Source organism: Elephas maximus, chromosome 1 (genome assembly GCF_024166365.1).
Source record: "Elephas maximus indicus isolate mEleMax1 chromosome 1, mEleMax1 primary haplotype, whole genome shotgun sequence".
In the NCBI taxonomy this organism is placed as follows: domain Eukaryota; kingdom Metazoa; phylum Chordata; class Mammalia; order Proboscidea; family Elephantidae; genus Elephas; species Elephas maximus.
The window spans coordinates 97368948-97392577 of NC_064819.1; the positions used below are offsets into that span (position 1 = coordinate 97368948).

General features: G+C 55.6%; 1 protein-coding gene across 3 annotated transcripts; it reads right to left on the reverse strand.

The window, feature by feature from the left end:
- Nucleotides 1–202: 202 nt before the first annotated feature.
- On the reverse strand, nucleotides 203–22700 carry SPDEF (SAM pointed domain containing ETS transcription factor). 3 transcript variants are annotated; one of them, XM_049890463.1, is made up of 7 exons: nucleotides 22304–22700; nucleotides 10672–10765; nucleotides 9936–10400; nucleotides 7561–7758; nucleotides 4679–4726; nucleotides 4432–4578; nucleotides 203–1088 (listed from the first exon to the last, which is right to left on the reverse strand). In XM_049890463.1, the coding sequence occupies exons 3-7, from the start codon at nucleotides 10369–10371 to the stop codon at nucleotides 910–912; spliced, it is 1008 nt and encodes a 335-aa protein (XP_049746420.1). In that variant the 5' UTR covers nucleotides 10372–10400; nucleotides 10672–10765; nucleotides 22304–22700; the 3' UTR covers nucleotides 203–909. The 3 variants fall into 3 exon arrangements, with proteins under 3 accessions (XP_049746420.1, XP_049746409.1, XP_049746429.1); XM_049890452.1 differs by lacking the exon at nucleotides 10672–10765; XM_049890472.1 differs by lacking the exon at nucleotides 10672–10765 and having other exon boundaries at nucleotides 204–1088; nucleotides 4432–4575.
- Between the last annotated feature and the right edge of the window lie 930 nt (nucleotides 22701–23630).

Genomic DNA, 23630 nt, shown 5'->3' on the forward strand with positions numbered 1-23630 from the left:
GAAGGAGGGTCGGCCCCTTGGCCCCCAGGCACAAAGCCCTGACCCCCAGCAGAGCAACAGGAGGTGGAGGGCCCTTCTTTTCTCCAATCCTAATTGTTGGATTCCAGTCAGCCCCAGCCCTGCCTCCCTGAATCAAGGGTTCTAGCCTCTCCTTGGCCTTGAGGACTCACTTCCTCTGTCCCCCAAGCTCCTACCAATGAACTGTTCCTTTCTGTTCAGGCTCAGCTCAATGTCACTGCCCCCAGGCAGCCTCCCTGGACCACCCCAGGCCCCTGTGACCACACCACTTTTGACCATTGATAGCCTTTGGCTGTGCCATTCACAGCACAGACACGGGGACACACATGTCCGTTCTCTAGTATCTTTATTATCCATTCATGGGGCACCCCCAGCTTGCCAACTCAGGGGTGCAAACTTCTGCTGGCACCATGTAGGCGGGTGCAGAATGGATGGCAGTGGGATGTGGCAGAGAGCACTGGACTGCAAGTCAGGAACCTGGCTTGGCCACAAACAGGCTGAGTGACTTTGACCAGGTCACTGCCATCCTGTAGGCTTTCGGCTCTGCCCAGGCAGTTCTGGCGTCAGAGGCTGGGGCTGGAGGGAAGTCCTTCCCAGGGGAGCAGTGAACACTGAGAATAGCCCTGGCTGCCCCATCCTCCATGGGACTACCCCAGTGCCCAGGCAGGTAAGCAGTCAAGCCTGAAGGGGCAGCATGCCCACCCCAGGGTCCCTGGCTCCAGAGAGCGCTCTTCCACCCCTGGGAGCATGGGCCACCCCCTCCCTGGCCCTGAACTGTGGCACACCAACAGACTACCCTCTCCACCACTGCTCCGGGTCTGGCCAAGGCAGGCAGGAGGGAGGCCTGGCATGGGCGAGTTTCCAGGGAGGCCCTGGGCCCGCCCATAGCCCTCAGATGGGGTGCACAAACTGGTAGACCAGGCGCTGGGAGATGTCTGGCTTCCGGATGATGCCCTTCTTGTAATACTGGCGGATGGAGCGGCTCAGCTTGTCGTAGTTCATGGCAGGACGGTTCTTCCGGACGCCCCACAGCCGGGCTACCTGGGCTGAGTCCTCGATTTTGAAGATGCCTTCGGGAACAGGGGGGTTCAAAGAGAGCCAGTGATACAAGCAGTGGAGGGGGGATAACAGGAGGGAGAAAAACTGAGACGGACAAGTTAGTCTCATGAAACCAGTGCCAGGGCCTCCTTTTACTCAGGGCAGGGGCCAGACTCTGGGGTGGGGTGGAGGGCAAAGCTGCCAAATCTCTCCCCTGTTGGCACCCTGCCATCATGGCCCGGGATCCTCCAAGACCTCAAACTATCATACCCATAGCCTCTGGCTGCTGTCCAGGGCAGGCCCTCACCATCTGGCCTGGAGGCTGCTGGGCCAGCCACTCACCCGTATTTGGGCTCATCTCTGTCCTCCCCAAACCTTCCTTCAAACTACTTCCACCAGACAGTGGCAGTGTGGCACAGCGACTACAGTGCCGGCCTTGGACTCAGACAGCCTGGGCCTGAGCCTGACTTCCTGACTCACCAGCTGTGTGACCTTTGGTAAACTGAGTTAACCTGTCTGAGCCTCTACTTTCCCATCTGTAAAATGGGGAACATAATACCTACTCCCAGGTTGTGGTGAGGGTAAAGAAGTGTGTGCAAAGCATGCACCACGGGTCTCAATAAATTGTAGATAATACCATGAAGTCCCAGACTTCCCAGGATCACAAGCCTACTGGGAGCCACTAGAGTGAGCCCGAACATTAGAGGGTTATTTGGATCATGGGGGGCCTGGGCATTGCCAGCCTCTGCCCCTGTTAGGGGTTTGCATGCTCCACTCAGAGGCCCTGCAGGGCTCCCAGCTCCTTTGCCTTTGCCTTGCAGTTCCCCAGCCTGAAATGCCCTCTTTGCTGTTCTCAAACACTTCAGCCCACACGGCCCTTTCATGAAGGATTCACTAACATGAGTGGTACAAAGAGTGGATTTGTAGCTGGGCAGACCTGGGTTTGAATCCTGACTCTGCCATTCCTAACTTTATAACCTGTCTGGGGCTCCGTTTTCCTCTCTATAAGGGGGAGCTGTAGTGACTACCAGGGATTGCTGATTTGTTACAGAAAGCACTTAGAAGGAAGTGCTGAAGGAAGAGCCCCTTCAGGCAAGCTATTACATTGTTAATACTCTCAGTGCTCACTCCAAACCCTGCTGGCAAGGCCCAGGCCAGCACACCACCTCCAGGAAGCCTTCCAGAACCTATACCTCCATCCAACCAATTTGCCTTGGAGTTGATTCTGACCCATAGTGACACTATAGGACAGAGTAGAACTGCCCCATAGAGTTTCCAAGAAGCACCTGGTAGATTCCAACTGCCGACCTTTTGGTTAGCAGCTGTAGCTCTTAACCGCTGCACCACCAGTGTTTACACCCCTCCATCCAGACCCTCCCTGATATCCCTTCCCCAGAACTCTGCCATGGGACTGCCACCCCCCTGCGGACAGGCTCAGTCTCGCTTACACATCTAGGATAACCAGCCACCTTGCCACCTCCTCCATGAAGTCTTCCTGGACCCAAGCACAACTCATCCTCTCATTTCTTCCTGGACCCAAGCACAACTCATCAACTCATCCACGGCCTCTGCATAGACCACCACTGAAGCCCTGAAATGCTCTGCACACAGCTCATTTCATGGTTAATTCTCCCACCAGGCAGAAGGTCCCTTGAGGTCGGGGCATATCTGAGCCTCGCCTCATCCCCAGAACATAGTAATTTTCTGTAAACGTCGCTGAGTGAGCATGCAGCCAGAGCAGATGCTCAGTAGAGGGTTGCTGGGTGAATGAATCTAGTCCGTTTTACAGATAAGACTGAGGTTCAGGCCCCCACAGCTACTAATGGCAGGATGGGTCCTAGGACCCAGCTTTCTTGACCCAGGTTTTTCAAAACACAGATACCATCTAGCCCTGTGCTGTCCAGCTACATGTGGGGATTGAGCACTTAAAGTGTTACGAATCCAAATTGAGAGGTTCTATACATGGCTGGGAGCCCTGGTGGTGCAGTGGTTAAGAGCTCAGGCTGCTAACCAAAAGGTCAGCAGTTCGAATTCACCAGCTGCTCCTTGGAAATCCTGTGGGGCAGTTCTACTCTAGCCTATGGGGTCACTGTGAGTCTGAATCGACTCGACAGTAATGGGTTTGGTTTGGTTTCTACATGGGGTCAAAGTTTCTGGGTGGCACAAACGTTTTGTGCTCGACTACTAACTTAAAGGCTGGCAGTTTGAACCCATGCAGCAGTGCTGCAGAAGAAAGGCCTGGTGATCTGCTGCCATAAAGATTATAGCCAAGAAAACCCTATGGCGCAGTCCTACTCTTTAACATGTAGGTCGCCATGAGTCGGAATCAACTCAACTGCCTTGGGTTTGGTGGTGTTGGTTTAGAAGTGTAAGACACACATTAGACTCAGAAGGCTTAGGAAACTACCTTATTAATAACCTTTTATATTGATTATATGTTGAAATTATAATTTAGATAACCCAGTGCCGTCTTGGGTCAAATAAGTATATATTTTTTTGTAAATATAAATTTCATTTCATCTGTTTCTATTTTTAAATGTGGCCACTAGGGAATTTAATATTATGTATGTGGCTTACATCGTATTTCTTACTAGACACCATTGGTCTAGTCTCCCTCGTGAAGCTATGGCATTTTGAGGGCAAAGACCGCGTCCATTCTCAGCAAATAGTTTTAAGTCCCTACTGTGTTCTGGGTTAGGAGCCCTGGTGACGCAGTGGTTAAGAGCTTGGCTGCTAACCAAAAGTCAGCAGTTCAAATCCACCAGCCGCTCCTTGGAAACCCTATGGGCAGTTCTACTGTGTCCTATACCATTGTTATGGGTTGGAATCGACTCGATGGCAACGGGTTTTTTTTTTTTTTTTTTTCTGTTCTGGACTGAGTCCCTGGGTGGTGCAAACAGTTAATGTCCTTGACTGCTAACCTAAAAGTTGGAGGTTTGAGTCCACCCAGAGATGCCTTGAAAGAAACCGACTTCAGAAACAGCAGCCACTGAAAACCCTACAGAGCACAGTTCTACTCTGACACACGTGGGGTTGCCACGAGTCAGAATCAACTTGATGGCAACTGGTTTTATGTTCCGGAGGCTGTGGTGCTAGACATCTGAAATAAGATGGAGTCTAGCTGGGGTGGCAGACATGGACACAAGTTGCATGGGGGAACTTGGTGGGAGGGGGTATCCAGTAATCGTGGCATGTTGGAGTGGATGGTGGAGCGGCAGCTCCACCTCTCTGGCCAGCCTCTGACTCCTCCACTGTGCCTGGTGCTGGGCAGCTGGCTGGAGCACAGTCAGGCCCCCACCAGCCCCAGGGCTCTGCTGTTCCCATCATCCCCTCCCCCCAGCCTGACAGTGCTCCCCCATAGGGCACCCTGCTCACCCTTCTCCTTGTTGAGCCACCGAATGAAGCGGCCGTAGCTGTGGGGCTTGAGCAGCAGCTCCTTGAGGAACTGCCACAGGTGGATGGGCTGCCCGGGGCAGGACGAGTCCACCTCACTATCGGTCCAGCTGTCCTCACTGGTTGCTGCTGGGCAGTAGGGAGGGTGGAGGTAAGTGAGGCACCATGGCCAGCCTTCAACCCCAGACCCCTTGCCCTTGCCCCCTCCCTGCCCGTGTCCCGGGCTCACCACAGTAGTGAATTGCCCCAGGCGAAGTCCTCTCTTTCATCCAGGCAGCTGCAGGGCAAGGAGAAGAGGTTGGGGGATCTGGAGAGACCCTACAGAGTCTGTGTTTGGGTGGGACCATAAGGCCACAGAAACCTGTCTGTGACTGAGGGTTGTCCCTATGGCTCCCTCCCTCTTGCCAGCCTAAGACAAGTTGTTTACAAGTAGCTACTTCCTGAAAGAAAATTCTAGGATTTTGGAGCTAGGAGGGGCCTTAGAGATCCTGCATGCAACCCCTCATTGGTCGGATAAGGAGAGCAGAAGTTGAGCCTAAGTGGGCCTCCCTTTCCTCACCTGTGAAATGGGTCTATGACACCTCACAGATCTTTTGAGGACTCAAGGTAATTAAGTCTACACAGCACCTTCCTCAGTACCCTCCACTGCCAAGTTCACCAAGCTCTTCCGGCCCCTGCTGCTCTGCACATGGCCCACTAACCCCCTCTCTGGATTTCCCACCTCCAGACCAAGCAGCTGCTGGGGGCAGGGATGAAAGGCCACCCCAGCTTCTGCCCACTTCACCACTGGCTCTCAGCCTGCCACTGACTGCCACCTGGACTGCCTGGACTGAGCAGGACATGGGTCTCTGATTGGGTCTTACAAGTGGGTCCTGTCCCTTTATTCATCTTGAGTCCCTTAGGGCAGAAGCCTTGACTTACTGAGCAAGCACTGCCTCCAAAGCACCCAGTGGGTACCCGCCTGGTGGATCTAGACAATTTAAACATTGGGGGTTGGCTGCAGCCATTAAAAGAATAGGGCAACTGTATGTATACTAATTGGGAACAATATCCAAGACACACTGTCAAATGCAGAACACTATGTATTCTCTGGTACCATGTATGTTAAAAAAAAAAGATAAATTTATAGATAGTGCAGTGCAGCGCATTACTTAATATGGCCCTTCTAGCCATGCCTGGTCTTGTGACTTCTACAAAATGATTGGGTAGGACTATGCAGATAAGGTACTTGTGGTCCACCAAGGAGATTGGACAGCATTGCTAAGAATACAAATAAGGTGCATGCAGCCCTTTGAGGGTGGGACCATGCAAACAAGGTGTAGGAACCCTAATGATAGGATCGGTCAGTTTTGCCATAGCATGAGGCTTAACAGAGATCCAATCTCAGAGCAGAGGGGGACCTCACTACCACCAAGAAAGAAGAGCTAGGAGTGGAGCTCATCCTTTGGACCCAGGATCCCTGTGCTGAGAACCTCCTAGACCCAGGAAACAGAGAGAGCAGCTGTAACAAGGAAGACAGTAAGAGACGGAGGCTCAGCAGTAGCAAGAGCGATAGCAGCGTGAGATGGCAGGAACCAGGAGACCGATGAGAGATGGCTGCAGCAGATTTTGCCTACCTATGGCTCGAGAAAGCTGAGAGCCTTCGGGAAGGAGGTTTGCTGGTGGAGTGGGTAGGGTGCCTTTGGGCACTTGTCAGCAGAGCTAGGCTTGCCCACCCACAGAGCTGGAGGGCTGAACGCCTTTAGACTGAGGCCTACTGGTGGAGTGGGGTGCCCCTGGGCACTTATTGGCAGAGCTAAAATTCTTTGTAACACTTGCCCAAGCAGGGCACAGGCCAGGCCAAGGGGCCAAGGAGCCGAAGGCCAGAGAGAGGCCTGCCTGCGGGCCCAGTTGAGGAGAGGCTGTCCTTATCAGAGAACTGTATCCTACGTCTTTTTTATCCTGATTTGTAACCTGTTACTTCCCTAATAAACCCCATAACTGTGAGTATGGTCTGTGAGTTCTATGTGGCCATTGCAATGAATTATCGAACCCAGCAGAGAAGTAGAGAGTGCCGTGGGAGAGGCGGCCGGTGTCAGAATTGGAAAAAAGTTTGGAGAGAGGAGATGTATCTGACCTCCACATCACAGGAATCAGCCTTGGGCTCTTGATGCTGATAAAGATTCTCCTCTGCCCTTGTTAAGCCAGTGGAGTTCTGACATTGTTGCGCACAGTTTTTACAGCTAGCTAGCTAGCTAGGTGGAAACCCTGGCGGCGTAGTGGTTAAGTGCTATGGCTGCTAACCAAACGGTTGGCAGTTTGAATCCACCAGGTGCTCCTTGGAAACTCTGTGGGGCAGTTCTACTCTGTCCTCTAGGGTTGCTATGAGTTGGAATCGACTCGACGGCACTGGGTTTTTTGCGTTTAGCTAGCTAGATCGATCCTGTTGCCGTCAAGTCGATTTTGACTCATAGCGACCCTATAGGACAGAGTAGAGCTGCCTCATGGAGTTTCCGAGGCTATAATCTTTACAGAAACAGACTGCCACATCTTTCTCCCACAGAGTGGATGGTGGGTTCGAACACCGACCTTTTGGTTAACAGCCAAGCACTTAACCACTGCGCCACCAGGGCTCCTTAGATATAGAGATATAGCTTGTGTATGCATAGAATATATGAACCGTATGTATACTCTGGTACTATGTAGGTAAAAGAATTAGTATACTATTTTTCACGTTTTTTTTTTTTTTCTTATCGTGCACATTTATTATCTCTTGACTTCTTAAAGGAAAAAACAAATACGAAGGAAAAAAAAGGGGAAAAGATGCAGCACTTGTTGGCATCCAAGGCCGCCCTTGCTCTGACATCCCGTGTTTAAACGAACCATGCGCTCTGTCCTACAGCCTCGTTGGCTTGACCCCGGCTAGGAGTGGATGGGGCTGGGTGGGTTCACCCAGGATCAAGGGAGGCGGCTGTAACTGGGTCTGAGATTCAGAATGGAGCCCAGATTGGGGCCAAGGAGGCACTTCCCCAGGGGGAGAGAACCCTCCCAGACTGCTTCCTGTCCTGATGTTCCACTCGGAGTCCCTGGCTTGGAGTCCCGAGGGGCAGTTCCCACCACATCCTGGCTCACCTGACTTCCAGATGTCCAGATGGGCGTGCAGCACATCCCCGCCCAGGGGCGAGCGCTGGCGGAACTGCTCCTCAGACATGGCGCACAGCTCCTTGCCCCCCAGCTCCTGGAAGGCCTTGCCCACAGGGGGCAGCCGGTACTGGTGTTCCGTCCACAGGAGCCACTTTTGGACATTGCCAGGGCTCCAGTCCACCGGGTCTGGGCAAGAGACACCCCTTTAGCTCCAGAGGCTGCATGAGGGCAACACCCTGAATGTGGCCCACTCTGCTCTGATGGGGAACCTACTGGGAGCTTGTGGTCCACAGCCATGCCCTCCTTGGGGTGGGGACAGGCCAGGGTCAGAAAAGGCCTTGAGAGCAGCTTGGGACCTGAGGATCTAAGAGGGCAGTGCCCAAGAAGAGAGGGTAGTGAGAGGAAGGAGCCGGGTCCCTGAAAATAAACTTGACTTAGGGCAGACCAGCCAGAGGCCTCTGCATCCCCCATCCTGCTGGGGCCTCAAGTCCTCCCAGGGACCCCGAGGCCCTCCAAGGGCCTTCTCGGGGAGCCCAGACCTGGAAGGGGCAGTAGCATTAAGGCAATCTTCTCCGCAGATGCCTCTTGCCTTCTCTAAGCTCTTCAAAGAACCAGAGAACAACAAAACCAGGAATTAGTCCTACAACTCCCAGCCCTCAATGCCCATTTTACAGATGAGTAAACAATTGTCCAATACCTAACAAAGGGCTGGGTGCATAGCTGCTGCTCACTGCATGAGTGGTGAATAAATGAATGACAGGGCACAGGGCGGTGGGGGATAGCCACAGGCTTCAGAGACAAGGAGGGGACACTGGCTCACTCCTAGCTATCCCCTGGGGAGCTGCTCTGGGTGAGCCTGGCAGGACACAGGCTGGCCAGACTGGTGGGGGCACAATGGGGCCTGCAAGGGAACACCATGGTCTGAGCCGGTGCCCCAGCTGGTTGACCTGCTGGCTGGCCTGCCCCCGCTTAATAAGCCCATTTTCCTTCCTGAGGTCGGAGCAATTTGTTCTTGTCCCCATTGTTCAGGGAGCAGGCCCCTCCCAGCCCAGAGTCGGGTAAGAGGCACCGTGAGAAAACCTTCTGGTGTAGGGCTGGCATGGGGAATGGGAACCTGGACGACTGAAGTGGGAACACCAACTGGGGGGTGGGGTGGGGGTCGGGCTGAGGTGAGTCCGTGGAGGAGGAGCTGGGCCTGGGGGATCCGTGAAGACCCTTCCCATGTAAAAGCAGCACAGAGAGTGGGATGCTGAAATGCCAGAGCCCAGAGACCCAGGGAGAGGGGCCAGGCATCTCCGAAGCTGGAGAGATGATGGGGGGACAGGGACTGGGAACCCGCAACATCAGCTCCATAATCACTCCTCTAGGCTGGGCAGTCACACCCGTGCTTGGCCCCCTGACATCCGTACCCCACCAGGGTCCACATGACCACCCGGGCAGGGATGCATTTATCTGCGTTCATGATCCCTCACTGTAACGTAAGCTCCGTGAATGCAGGGACTTTTGTGTCGAGTTCACCACTCAATTCCCCAGTCCTAGGACAGTGCCTGGCATGCAAAAGTGCTTGTTGCTAAAGTCATTCAACAACTAACCATTGATCATCTATTATGTGCACGTGCCATTCCAGAAACTGGGGAAGTAGCCGTGCACAAAGCAAATGAAAATCCCGCCCTTGTGGAGTGTACCCTCTAGCTGGAGAGACAGGCAGTGAACAAGATAAAGTGTGTGGCATGTCAGACAGTAATAAGTGCTATGAGAGAAGACAAGGGGGGAAGAGGAAAAGGAGGTGGGGTGTGGACAGCAAATTTAATAGCGGGTCAGGGAAGATCTTGTGGAGGTGGCGCCGTTTGAGTCAAGACCTGAAGAAGGTGAGGAGTGAGTCTGGTAGATATTCTGAGGAAGGGACTGAGATGGGGGTATTCTAAGAAGAGCAAAGGGACTGAGTGGGAACCTCCAGGCTGAGGGACCATCAGGTGCAAAGGTCCTGGGGTGGGAGTGTTCTAGGAACAGCAAAGAAGCTGGTGTGGCTGGAGCAGAGTGAACAAAGGGAGAGAGAGGTGAGGCTGAGAGGAGATTGTGGGTCAGATAGTGCAGGAATTGAATTCACTTCATCCAGCACCTACCAAGTGGGGGCACTGGTTTGGTGTGGTTGGGGCACACGGATGCGTCAGAACCTTCCAGGCCAGATCACAGCTCGCGTGTGTTAGAGGCTGACCGTGTGTGTAGAAGTGCCAACACCCCTGGGGCTGCCTGAGGCTGGGGAGAGGAGTGGCCAGAGCCCAGCAGGCAGTGCCTTCACCCACCCCAGCGATCTCAGCCCTGCCTGCCCACCTTATGAAGGTGGGCTTGCCGGAGGGGCTCACCTGAGGTGATGTTCAGCAGCTTGCAGGCCGTCTCGATGTCCTTGAGCACCTCACCCACCACCATGGACTGCACCTGCTCGAGGGAGTGCTCCTCCAGGGTCAGCCCGCCCGGTGCCAAGTCCAGGCTACCCCCTGGGGCCTGGCTGTCAATGACCGGGCACTGCTCAGGCTCCTCGGGCGGCTCCTCCCGAGCGCTGGCCCCGGGGCCCTTGGCCGCCCAGCTGCTATCCTCGGGGTAGAGCATGTCAAAGTAGGAGAGGTAGAAGGCGGACAAGCCCTGCTCAGGCGTGGCAGGTGGACTGGGGCTCCAATCCCCTCGCTCGGGCCCCACTGCCCCTGCTGCCACCTTCTCCAGACCTGTCCGCAACACCGCGTCGGCGGGCAGCAGGAGGCGGCCAGGGGGCATGCTGCTCAGGCCTGGGCTGGAGCTGCCCATGCTGCTGCTGCTCGGGGTGGCAGCTGCGTCTGCACAAGCAAAGAAGGGAGGAGAGTCAGGTTTTGGCCGCCTCCCTGTCTCCACAGGGGCTGCTAAGCTGGTTACGGGGATGAGTGGCCCAATGGGCAGTGGCCAGACCTGGGAGAGAGTCAGGGGCTTCCAGGTCATTGGGCAGCTGGGATAGGGCTGGGCAGACAGGGAAAGACAGTGAGTGGGTGGGGGCAGGAGGGTAAACGAACAGCTGTCAGTCCCCCAAGGAAAGCCAGGTTGGCTAGGAGTAGCAAATCTTTACACACGTACTGTACGTAAAACAGCCTCCTGAAGTACTGACTTCATTCAGTCCTCACCGTGGAAGGTGTGATTAGCCCCACTTGTCAGATGAGCAAACTGAGGCCTGGAAAAGGAGCTCCTGATACATCTAGGCTTCTGCCCCCAAGCCGGCCCACACCCAGATCCCAGGCTACTGTGAAAGATGTTCCTTCTGAGAACCCGTTGCTGTTGAGTTGCTTATGACTCATAGTGACCCTATAGGACAGAGTGGAACTGTTCCATAGGGTTTCCAAGGAGCGGCTGGTGGATTTGAACTGCCGGCCTTTTGGTTAGCAGCCTGAACTCTAAACCACTGCACCAGCAGGGCTCCCATAGGCAGCCTAAATCTTCCATGCTGTAGCAAAGCTTGTTTTCTCTTATTTTGCCCTTGAAGGGCGGGGTAGAAGGGAGAAGGTCAGCATCCTGAAGGCCACCATCATCTTCAGCAGCCAAGTGAAGGAAGAGAGGAACAAGTGTCGGGGAGGAGTAGAACCCACAGGGCCGATTGGGGGATGTGAATAAATTCAGAGTATATCATTCCTGACGTGGTGGTCAGTGAGCAAAACTCATCGGTGTGCTTCCCTGCCTCCCTTATTCAGTCAGGGCTGGGAGCCTGGCATCAGCCCCACCTCCTCCTCCCCTGAGAGGGGCTGCCTCCTGGCCCACCCCTGCTCCCAGGCCCTCTACTCTTCCTTCAAGCCCTGGAGGGACGTGCAGCTGCCCCGAGGTGTTGCCCAAGTGCTGACCAACAGGCTGGCTATCCTGGGGCTGCAGGAGGTGGAGAGAATGCCCCAGCTCCAGGGAACAACTGAGACCCTCAGCCATGCAGATAGTCACGCTTCACTGCTGCCCCCAAAGACCTCAGGGGGCACCCAGATGGCCTGCAACACGAGGAACTAGGGACCTCACTCGGCATGGGTCACCCAGGCTCTGCCTCTCCCAAGCCCTTTCCTCTGAAACCCAAATCGGAGCATGTGGTCTGGGTGAGGGAGGGGACTTGAGAACTGCAAGTATACTGAAACGTTGGGGCTTCCAGGGTTTTTCAGTGATATGTGCGCTAAAGACTCGATGATAAATCAGGACTGAGGGGAAGATGACCAAACTTACAGGGAACCATTTAGAAAAGAGAAAAGGAGCGAGCTCATAAACGTGTTGAAAAAAGCCAATGTGTGTCCTTTCTCAATGGTATTGATATCTTAAAGCCGTGGTTCTCAAACTGTGGTCCCCGGACCAGCAGCATCAGCACCACCTGGGAACTTGTTAGAAGCACCATTTCTCAGGCCCACTCCAGAGCTACTGAGTCCAGCTCCCCCCGACCCGCACCGCACCCCTGACCCCGGGGATTCTGATGCATGACAGGAGTTTGAGAAGTGCTGCTTTAAAGGCACCTGGCCAGTAAGAGGTGAGCCTTTAATCAAAGGACCGGTAGACCCTCTAATGGTGGAGCTTATGTTGCCACCTAGGACAGTGGGGAGATGTGGGTCTCCCTGGCCCATCTCAAGTCACCCGGTGGGACTGACCTACTTAGCCTCAGTGTACAGTCGGCATTTGCCCCAGTAGGTGGGCCAAGGGAAAGAACCCAGCTTGGAAGCCACCTCTGGCTTCTCCTGGGCTCCAGCTAGCCCATCTGACTCCTTCATACAACTTGGAAAACGCCTAGTCCTTTCTGGATGGCATTGCTTAGTGAAGGAAGCCCAGATGGGATTTCAGGCCTCCCAGCCAGGCACTCTTATGCAGTGTCCAACCTTCCCAACCTTACATGGCAGCCTTGGTTGTCACGTGGCGGGGAGAAATGCCAGCAGGATAGAAGGGTGTTCCCTTTGATTTCGAATCTCCCTTTTAAGGGCTCCTTTAAGTGACAAGGAAGGAAAGGTTGGGGTGGGGTGTGATGGGCAGGGACCGAGGTGGGGTGGGGTTGCGGGGGACAGAGGGCAGGCCTGAAATCATTTCAAGTGCTTCTGTGCAAACACACATGTGTGCTGTAGGCCCATGTTATTTACCCAGGCTGCGCCAACAGCCCTTTCTGCCCCTGGGTCTCCACCCTGGCCTATGCCCACGCCTTACCCCCTTGCAGCCTCACCCCTGGGGACCCACCCTCCCAGCTCCCCACACCTCCTTCATCACCTCTGCCTACCTCCTGCCCATCCACATCCCTAGAACCCCCATGCCTGCCACGTTAGGATAGATTCTGCCAACACGCCGGGCCGCATGCCAGGGAAACGGAAGCTTTTCCAAGAAGCAGGAGAACTCGCTTCCCTCGTGGCCTCCTGTTTGCTTGGCTTCGACCACAGGCAGGCCGGGAGGCAGCTGCTGTGTTTCGGAGCAGGGTGGCATGAGGGCCTGGTGGGGAGGAATGGGAAGGACAGGTGACAACGTTTGCCCAGCCGGGACGTGATGACATGTCCCTGATACATTTGTTGACTGAGCTGCGAAGCCCTCACATCCGTCCCTTCACCAGTGAGAGACATAGCCCAGGACTTATTCTAATTCCCATCTTACAGATGGGGAAGTTAAGGTGCAAAGAGGTAAGTGACCTGAATCCAGGTCTTCTGACTCCTGGTCCAGTGCACCTTCACCAGGGTAGAATTCTTGCCTTCTCTTCCACACCCTGCATTCCAGCTTCCCCTCACCCTGCTCCCAAATGCCAAGGAACCTGTTCAACCAAGGCTTGGTCCCAGCTCCAAGACTTCCCTGGTGAAAAAGAAGTTAATCATTAACCTGCTTCAGGAGGAAAGGTCCGATTGTCCGATTGCTCCCCACCACTGCACGGCCCAGGTCTGGGGGAACCTTCGTGTGCTGATCAGGGAGTCGGGGGCCAGTGTGCCCAGCCTACAACACTGGCATCTCCACCACATTGAAGAAGAAAGAGGGAACTGCATGGCGAGCGCCTACTATGCAACAGGTGCACCACCAGGGCGTTCACGCATATCACCCCCTGGACTACCCACGGTCTGGGTGACATGGACTCGAGAGCCTTGTTTTGCAGATGTGGACGGTGAGGCTCAGAGAGGTTCTACAGCTCATATTTAAGGTTTCCAGGTAGCCAAGCATGGGCACTGCTCACTGTACCAGTGTCCCCTGAGGCTTGCTCTGGCCAGCCCATCTTCCCCAGGGTCCTGCCCACCTCTTCACTGGGCCCCTTGATTCTCCCAAGTCTATCCCTGCTGCCTGGGTACTCGCTCCACCCCACTGTCAAGCTCATTTCCCTCCAATGCCCTTCCATCAGATACCCCTGTGCTCAAGAACCTCCCATAACTCCCCATTGCCTGCCCTAGCCCATCCCCATGGGTTTCTGAACTCACATCCTACACAGTCCAGATAATCAGAGCTGGAAGGGACGTATATTATACGATCATTTTACAGATGGAAACGCTGAGGCCCAAGGAGGGAAGGGACTCATTTGCTGGGTTTGGCAGGGTCTGGACCAGACCCCAGGATTGACATGGTGACCACATATCCAGACTGTAATGAGAATGACGATTCTTCCCTGGCCCCTGTGCTGTGGACAGAACAAGGCTATTTTCTGTTGTGTTGTTGTCTACCTGCTCAAGGTGCCACTGCCTTCTCATCACGGCTCAGCTCTAAGCCCTCCTCCCCCGGGAAGCCTTCCCCAACAGCTCGCTCCCCTAACGTCCCTGCTCACTCAGGTCTATACCATGCAGTTCAGCCCACGACTAAATCCACAGTGGTTGCCCACCCACGGCGACACATGTGCACTGGGAAAACAGGCTCAGAGAGTGACAGGGACATGCCCTTGGTCACATAGCAGAACCAGGACCAGACTAGAGGCCTCCTACCCCTCAGGCTACTTGCTCCATAGGCCCAGGGTCTAGGCTGGTCCTGATCCTTGGACAGCAGGCCCAGCCCTCCCAGCAGCCTTTGCAGGCCTGGGCCAAAGGGCTGCCTGTCTCCTGAGTGATGTCTTCAGCTCTCAAACCCCGAGTTGATCTTTTCTGGATTAAGCCACGTGTCTGGATTAATCCTGGCTCCCTCCTGCCCTGGAGGCTCTGGTTTTCACTCCAGACAAAGAAAGTTTGGTAACAGCTGGTGGAGGCCAAGGCCCAGAGGCAGGGCCATATTGGTGGGGTGGCGGCCAGAAGGATTAGCTACCTCTGACCCCTTCTCTCAGTGCCTCCCATTCCCCCAGGGAGGCAGATGAAGGACAGAGAAGACAGAGGAGTCCAAAGTTAGAGCTTGAGAGAAGCTGTTTCCTGCACTGCCCTTACCCCTCTGAGCCAGAAATGTGCCCCTGCGCCTCCCCTGCCTCCCAGGTTCTCATCCCACCTGGCACCAGTGAATGATTCCCAGACACCTCCTGAAACCACAGCTTCAGGGAACAAAGTCACCAGGAGCTCTTCACTAAGCCTCGGGGCTGTCCTGGGGGTTGCAGCCTGCCTTCTATACCCTGCTGGTGCAGGCTCCCAGATGGTACCTATTGAGAGGGTTGTGGTGTGGGCTAAATGTGCTGAGACCACAACCCAGCCCTGCCCAGAGCCCAGGATCCTGGCTGCAGGCTTGCCCCAGTAAGTGCAGCACCAAGGCGGAGTGAGTGGGCAAGGGGGTGACAGGGCCAGCTTCCCCACAGCTGCCCACTGCCCTCCCTCTGCAGTCCCTCCCTCCCTCCACGCAAGCCTCTGGGCCCCCTCAATGGGCTGGAGTCAGGAGACTGTGGCAGTGGAACTGGGACCTGCCAGGAGCCATGCAGTGTGGCAGGGGACGCACAGGCCTGCCCCACTGGGTCAGCTGATCAGCACCTTGGAGAGAACCCAGGCCTGCCCAAGGACACAGGGAGTCCCAGGCCACTGCCCATGACCTGCCTGCCTGGCTTCTCTGAACCCTCCCCATCTCCAGCCCAGCCTCCCCCTCCCCTGTGGCTCTTCTCACCCTGAAGCTCCTCCTCCTGCCCCCTCTCTTCTGGGACAGACAGCTCCTACCCTCCCACAGAACCCCAGCTCCCTCACCCTTCAAAATTCCTCTTCAAACCAGCAGGACCCAAGAGAAGCTGGTCACTGTGGTCAGGGTCTGGGCCCAGGCCTGAGGGTATCTGGGGCCTCCTCAGAACCTGTGGTCCCCCTCACACACCCCCACATTCTTCCTTCTCTGGTTTCTCCTTTCCCCTTGGGCAAGTTCCCCAGAACTGGACCCCCCCAGTTCTCAGCTCCCTCTTGAGTTCAGGAGAGACTGCCCTTATAGTGTCCCAGGCTTCCTCCTACTGCCCACGCTTCGCTGCCCAGAGTGGTGGCTTTTCCCCACTGGACAGACCACCCTATTGCCACGAAGGGCTCCTGAGCTGGTCGCCTCCTGGCCTGCTCTCAAGCACCCCGTTGTGGGCATCTTAAGAACCTGCTGCCCCCACGGTTTCCAAGGCCAGAGAGAGGAAAGATGAGTTCCTGGAGGGGGGCTGAGAGAGGCCTTGCCTGTCCTGGGGGTGGTATGAGAATAAGAGAGGTGAGTTTCTTTCAGACCTCCCCTGGCCTTTTCCCACCTCCAGATCCCAGGCCTGTCCAGACCACTGACGCAACTTTCCCTGGAGCCCCTGTTCTTTGGGAGGTTTAAACTGGGGAGCCAGCCGGCAGGCCCAGGAGCTGTGTGTGTGGGGAGATACAGGGATGTGAGTGAGGCTATGTAGGGATAAGAGTGTGTGTGGGTAGGGATTTGGGGGGCCAGGCCAGGCAGTAGGAGGATGGGCACAGGAAATGGAAGTGGAGGGGAGAGCATCAAGGAAACCTGGTCTAGCCTGCTTTTCCCATAGTCCCCTGAGGCAGCTGGAGCCTGGTTGCACCAAGCTACAGCTACAGCTCCCACGAGCTCCCCACTTCCCAGGACTCCTGGTATCCACAAGCATGCCCTCTGACACCACTTCCAATCCATTCTGAGATAAGGTGAAGGCCAAGCTAAATAAGCCTCTTCAGTGGACCCTCCCAGCCATCCCCTGGGGCAGTCAATATTATGTCCACATGGCAGACAAGGACACTGTGACCTGCTTAGGGTGTTCAGGTGTGACTTAGCTGAGATTTGAACTCAAGTCTGAGCTCCATCCTCTTTTCAGATATGCTGCTGGACTTGGTGCCTTCCAAGTCTGTGCTGACCACCCCTGGCCTTTTGCCTCTGCTCAGGTCACCTGCTGATCTAACCCCTGAAAATCATAGCCCCATAGTGGTCACAGTGGTGGGGCCTGGGGCAGGGATGCCTGCAGCCTGGAGGTTCAGAGATCTACCTTGGCCCTCCAAGCTCATTCCCCTATTTGAGTTTGCTACAAAGGGAATGTGGCCTGGGAAGAGCTCGAGGTCTTTGCACCTGGACATGTGGATTCATGTCCTGCCCCTTCCCATCATCTGACCCTGGGCAACCCTGGACCTCCAGGCCTCAGTCTTCTCCTTGTATACCAAGGGGCTGGGCATCTTCCAGGACTTTTCCCACCCAGGTGCTGCCTGGTTCTATGGTGCCATGGCCCCCCTCTTGTCCCTCAGCCTGACCTTGCGGACGTGGAAGGCGGATGGTGGAAGACCAGAGATGGACACCGTGGGCTCCCCTACAAGTAAAGATGTAGCTCAGGGCTGACACTTGCAGCAGGATGAAGGGTGTGAACTCAGCCTACCCTTCTGACCAAGCAGGCACACCGGCCAGACTGTCCCTCACCTCACAAATTACCCAGCAGGCTTGCTCCCACCCCCAGCAGTAACATTTCTTCCCCACATTCTTCAGTCAGCTGGGGCCCAGCCCAGACAAGCCTTGGGCTTAGAATGAGTGATGCTGAGGGATAGTGACAGAACCCCCACTTCCTGCCATACCAAGTACAGATTTTGCCTGCCTTTCAAAGCTTTCCAGAAGTTGAACCGTGTACCTTCATCCTGCCCTTATTGAGCATGTGTTGTTATCGTGTGCCATCGAGTTGATTCCGACTCATAGCAACCCATAGGACAGAGCAGAACTGCCCCATAGGGCTTCCTAGACTGTAATCTTTATGGGAGCGGATTGCCAGGTCTTTTCTCCCATGGAGCTGGTGGTGGGTTCAATTCATCAACATTTTCAGTTAGCAGCCGAGCGCTTAACCATTGCACCACCAGGGCTCCTTTATTGAGCATATACTAAGTGTAAATAGGCTTCATTTCTCAGCAGCCCAGAACCAGCCTGCTTCAACCACCCTGCCCTCAGCTGTCTGTCTATTCCATGACTGTAACCATGGAGCAGCTCCATCCCAAATAGCTGCCCCTCCTCTCTCACTAGCTAGCTCAGTCTCACCCACCCCTCAGGACCCCGCTCCACACACCCTCCTCAGAGGGGCCAGGCCTCAGCAGCTTCTTCCTCTAACCCCCTCTAGCACCTCATCTATGCCACACCTTCCAGTGCTTGCTGCTTGGCTGGGGCTGTGAGGTTTCATGGGTGTCTTGCTCCCCACGGCCCTGCCCCAGGTGGGCAGTGGGGTCCTCGAGGGCCTGAGGATCCGGATTTCACCAGGGTCCTGCTGCTTCTGCCTGTGACCGGTCCTCTCAGCCTTGGTCTCCTCATCGTGAAGTGGGGATTCTGAGAGACAATTGTGTCTCTGGGGTTTGAAATGGCAGGGCAGGACAGTGACATGAAAAGGCTTTACAACCTCTTGAGAGGCATGTGTACACATAGGTCACCCTTATCACTGTTCTTCCGTGTCTCTGAAGCCTTCTCCAGGCCCAGCACAGAGCCGGAATCCATCGGCTCCATTGATGAGTCTGTAAAACTTGATGGGCTGGGGTCGGGGGTCGGGGGGGGAACCTGCCTGAGCCCCAACCGTCAGCCTAGGGAGCACGCCTTGGGGTTTGGAAAGGGGGTTAGGACAGAGTGAAGGCCCTCCAACATCACAGCAGATGGTAAAAGTCCTGAGTGAGCTTCCTGAGAGGGGACAGAAATGGCTTCAAAAAAGATTAAAATCTGCTGGGGTAGGTTATCAGGGCTACTAGGGGGTTATTAAAGGAGCCCTGGTGGTGCAATGGTTAAGCACTCAGCTGCTAACCGAAAGTTTGGCAGTTCAAACCCACCAGCGGCTTCGAGGGAGAAAGACCTGGCGATCTGCTCCTGTAAAGGTTAACCAAAACCAAACCAAAGCCGTTGCTGTCAAGTCGATTCCAATTCATAGTGACCCTATAGGACAGAGTAGAACTGCCCCATAGGGTTTCCAAGGCTGTAAATCGTTACAGAAGCAGACTGCCATATCTTTCTCCTGCAGAGCAGCTGGTAGGTTTGAACTGCTGACCTTTCGGTTGGCAGCTGAGCACCTAACCCACTGTGCACCAGGGCTTCTTTAGGAAAGGTTACAGCCAAGAAAACCTGATGGAGCACAGTTCTATTCTCTAACACATGGGGTCGCCATGGGTTGGAATCAATTTGATGGCAACTGGTTGGTTTGTTTTTTCAGTCTAAGGGGTTATTCAGGTGAAGTGCCAGCAGGGACACACTGCCTTTCTGTCCTGGGGCCCCAGGGACACACATGGAGGTGGAAGTGGGAGAAGCTGGGTCCCAGCAGCTCTCAGGTGACTTGCTGCCCCAAGGGCAGAAAGGCCTAGGCCCATGCCAGAAGTCCCAGGTGCTGGAACTCTAGCCGGTACAGTGGCTCCCAGCCCCCTCACCCTAATCCCTGAGCTGGAAGGAGAGGGAGGGGTAACCTTGATTCTGAAAGTGCCTAAACAGACCTCATTTTCCTCTCCCAGGCTCCTGGGTAGACCCTGGCCCTATCTAGTCTCCCAGTAGTGTCACACCCAGGGGGAGGAAGGGTTCGAGGGGAAGGAGGAAGAGGCTTGCTTCTCTCTCTCTAGTCTGGAGGTGGGAGAGGAGAATCTGGCAGGGGACACCTCTCGGGCTGGCACCCCCCTCCCCCAGGCTGGGCAGAGAACATGCAAACGAGGCAGGAGAAGGAGCCTGGCATTAAATGTCAGGAAGAGCCCAGGGCAACTCGGCTTGTGCAAAGTTTGCTTTGGGAAGAGCTGTTCCACTTGACGGGCATTCACTTGGCTGGGGCTCTGGGTGGGGCACTGGACGAGATGAAGGTTGGGGCAGGGAGGAGGGTCCCAGGCCAAGTCTGAGCCCTTGACTCTCTGCTGTCTAGCTCTGGGACCAGGTCAAGTAACTTGGCCTCCTCCGAGACTCAGTTGTCCCATCTGTTAAATAGGCCGTCAAGAGCATGTCTTTAAAAGGTTGTGAAGACTGGGGGGACTGTGGAAGGGAATCCTTCCTGGGTTATGAAGGGCTGAGGTTACCTGAAGGGGACACCTGGGAGCAGATGAGGGATGGTGCTGGAGAAGGGGGGAGGGAGAGGTAATGGGTGAGGAATGAGGAGGAAGAAGCAGGTGGTGATGGTGGGTGGAGGGACAGAGTGGGCCCAAGGCTGGCATCTGGGGGAGGGGAGAGGATGGTGTTACAGGAGGCCTAGGTCCCTTGCCCAGGGGTCACCCAGCTCTCTGGCCAGCCCAGGACAGCTGCTGGTCTCACACACCTGTCCCTGACCCCTAGGAGGAGCCAGACTCGAAGTTCCTGTCCCACCCCTTTACCCCACATAAGCCCAGGGGACAAGGCTGGGAAAGCACACAGGCTTGCAAAGCAGACAAATCTAGACAGGCATCCTGACTCCACCACTCCTATGCAGCCTTCAAAGCCCCAACTCCAGGCTGTCTCCTCCACAAAGCCTCCTTTAACAAGTCTTAAGTTCCTCAGAGACCTGCTTGCCCAAGTTCTCCTTTCACAGATAAGGAGACGCAAGTGTAGGGAGAAAAAGTGACTTGCACAAGATCAAGCAATGAATTATGGTACTGCAGGCCCTTGTCCTCTACCCAGAAGGCCTTTGTCTCCCAGTCAACCTGGACTGACTTCCCCAGTTCCACTCAAGCTGCACCAAGCCATTTAGCACAAAATTGTTCTCTAATTGTTTCGGGGCTATTAACTTTGTACCTGCAATGACCTCAGTGTTCAAAAGTGGATTCTCCTGGTTCAAACTACTGCCAGCATCATACTTCCTGAGCATCAGTTGAGCACCTCCTAGGTGTAGCCCTTTTCCCTCAGGCTGGGTGGATAGAGAGCCTCGGGCCCTGCGTACTTCAGAGGGTCCTTGTGAAAGGTGAACGTTGTCACTTCTGCCAAAGAGCTTTATAATTGGTGACGCTCAATAAACACATTTGGTAGGGACTGAAATTTTAGCTCTGGAACCTTCCATGGTGACTGACGCAGTGTGCTTGTCCATGCACAGTCAGGCTCTTAGAGAGGAGAATTCCTAACTAGAGAGAGGCCACCTCCTCCACACCTTAACCTCCTGGAAGCTCTGAGGTTGCTCCCCTCCCCCAAATTTGTCTGTGAGTTTAGGGTGGTGAGACTTCAAGCTGTGAGTCCCTGGCTCTGGCCCCTCCCCCAGGTGGGCTGGGGGCAAGCTCTACTGGCCAGGCTGAGCCGTGGCCAAGGCCCACCTGTCGGATGGAATCTCCTCCCCAGCCCTGCCTGCCACTGGGACCTGGGGCAGCTCGGATGCCTGTTTGCTTTGTTACTCAGCAGAGCAGCTGGTGCAGCGGAGATGCCGCTTGATTGGGGGTTGCTGCAAAACTGTTTATTGGGGAGGTGGGGGCAGGAAATGAGGCCAAGGCCCAGCCCTGGCCAAGAAGGGGGAGAGACTATGGCTGTCATAAAGGGGACAGGTCACTCATGGCTTGTGGCCTGGGTGGGGGCTGTTGGGTGGCCCTGGCTGGCTGGCTGACTGGGGAGTAGGCCTGCCTACTTCCCAACACACATGAGCACTGCACACACACACACACACATACACACACAGCACAGCACACACACTGCACACACTGCACACACTCACACACACACACACACACACTCCCAGTCCAGCCTCAGGGGAAACCCCAGTCACCCAGGCCCCTCAGCCTTCCACCCTGTCATCCGACCACCCCCTTCCTTTTATCCCCACAGGAGGAATCTGGCAAATCTTAGAAATGAGAGTCTTCAAGGGGTCTGCCCCGGACAACTGTTGCTTTCTTTGTGTTCCCAGATCAGGCCCATGGGTCCTCAGCTTCCCCAGGGTGCCCGGGTGGCCAAGGTTTGCCTGCAGCTCCCCCAGACCACCTGGTTCCTGTGCCCACCACTGCTCAGCCCAGCCACTGGGTTCTAGGCCAGACCCCCAGCCTTGGCCCTGAGCCTCCAGAGCTCCTGCTCACTCAAGGCACCAGGGGGTCCCTTCCCTTGGCAGAGCAGCCCTGCTAGCAGAGCAGAAAGGCCACTTGTGTTTCGCTAGCCAAGCAGAACTGGCTCGGTCTCAGGGGCTGGGGCTGAGCGCCTACAGAGCTGCCATTGCTCAGGTGGACAGGCTGGGCTTAATGTGCAGCCTCGATGGGGGTCATCGCAGACACGGGCAGTCCAGGCCTCACCAGGCAAGAGTGCTCACCCAGGCCCTGGTGGCAGCTTGGGGAGGTTGAGGGGGCACCTTTCGGAGGGTAGGTAGAGAATTCTGAGGGTGAAAGGACCCGGTCACAGGGTCCCTAGTGCCTGGGAGATGAGGCCTCAGCTTGTAAAGTGGACCTCCAAGGCTGCTCTCAATCACTCACTATCCCCACAGCTGACGGGGGAAAGCCCCTGTGGCTGGACCCTCCGTGCCATCTGCCAGACTTACCTGTTAGCTGCCCAGTGCCCGAGGAGCCGTCTGCAGCAGTGCCAACCTCAGGGGCCAGGAGGAGGCGTGAACAGCCTGGGCCACTGCTGTGTCTCAGCTGGGCATCCGGCGGGCCAGGGGCGCCAGAGGCCAGCAGGGCTGCGGGTAGAGGCAATACTCGGGTGGGACGCCGAGGGCCTGGCCACCCTCGAGGGGTGGCCCTCTGAGGTCTCAGGGCTGGGTGTCCTGTAGGGAGCCCTCTGCTCCCAGCCCAGGGACACCTGTTGGTGCTGTGGCAAGGCCCAGCCCCCAGGAGCTTAGAGGAGGGAGTGGCTGGGCTGGGGGGACCGGGTCTGCGGGGCAGTGCGGTCTAGGGTGAGTGCAGGAATGTGCTGGGAGGAAGTCAGGCAGCTGAGAGATGAAGAGTTGGCCAGGGCTTGATTTCCCATTATAAGTAATCCTTCCTTATTTACCTGAACAAATACACTCGCTGCTTACCTCAGACCACAGGCGGGCTCCCGGTTAACCCTTGCAGGCCTCCCCCTCCTTGGAGGATCCGCACCTTGGCAGCCAGGGAACTCACTCACTAGTTCACTAGAGAACAGAGAGTTACTGAGCTCGTACCATATGTGAGGCACAGGGGATGTATTGAGGTCCTCTGGGCCCAGGCTCTATGAGGGCTCAGCCCAGGGTGAGGGACAGACAAACAAACAGCAGTGGAATCCTAGAGCCCTCTAATAGAGGGCTCTGGGGGCACTGAAGGTGGGCACCCAGCAGTGGAAGTCAGCAATGGCTTCCTGAAGGCGGTGCCGTCAACTCCTGAAGCCAGAGTCTAGGGAGCTTCAGCAAACCCTGGGGAAAGGGACCCCAAGGCTTATGGCTCCCTCGCACACCCTACCCTGCCCGGCACTGGTGGGAGCTGTGTTGCTGTGTCCCACAGGGCCTCTCTGTGGGCCAGCAACAGTGCTGAGGAAGGATCTGCAGCTCGCTTTCCCAGGCACACAGTAGGGGTCCACAGGCAGCAACTTCTTCTCTCCTAGTCCCCAAAGCAAGGGGAGGGGGTGCAGGGAGCCAGCCAGGACACCCACCCTCAGGCTCCTCCACCTCCATGAGTCCCTCCCCGGGGAGGGTCCCTGCAGTGGAGTTTCTTCCTCATCCTGCCAGGTGGATTGAGGGCATTCCCCGAAGAGTAGGAGCTGAGTCTTCCTTACTCTTTATCATTGCAGAAAGCCACCAAACACTGATACCCCATTCCACCAGGTGAGAGGTTTTTAGATAGTGTTTATTGTTATTTTCAGGAGTCTCTGGTGTTGTAAACAGTTAAGCGCTACACTACTAGCCGAAATGT

Coding starts and splice junctions, on each gene's coding strand:
- SPDEF (XM_049890452.1), bottom strand. CDS start 10,371: ATGGGCAGCTCCAGCCCAGGCCTGAGCAGCATGCCCCCTGGCCGCCTC. Junction 4,579..4,678: donor TGGGGCAATTCACTACTGTG/GTGAGCCCGGGA, acceptor CCTACTGCCCAG/CAGCAACCAGTGAGGACAGC. Junction 1,089..4,431: donor GTGGCTCAACAAGGAGAAGG/GTGAGCAGGGTG, acceptor CTGTTCCCGAAG/GCATCTTCAAAATCGAGGAC.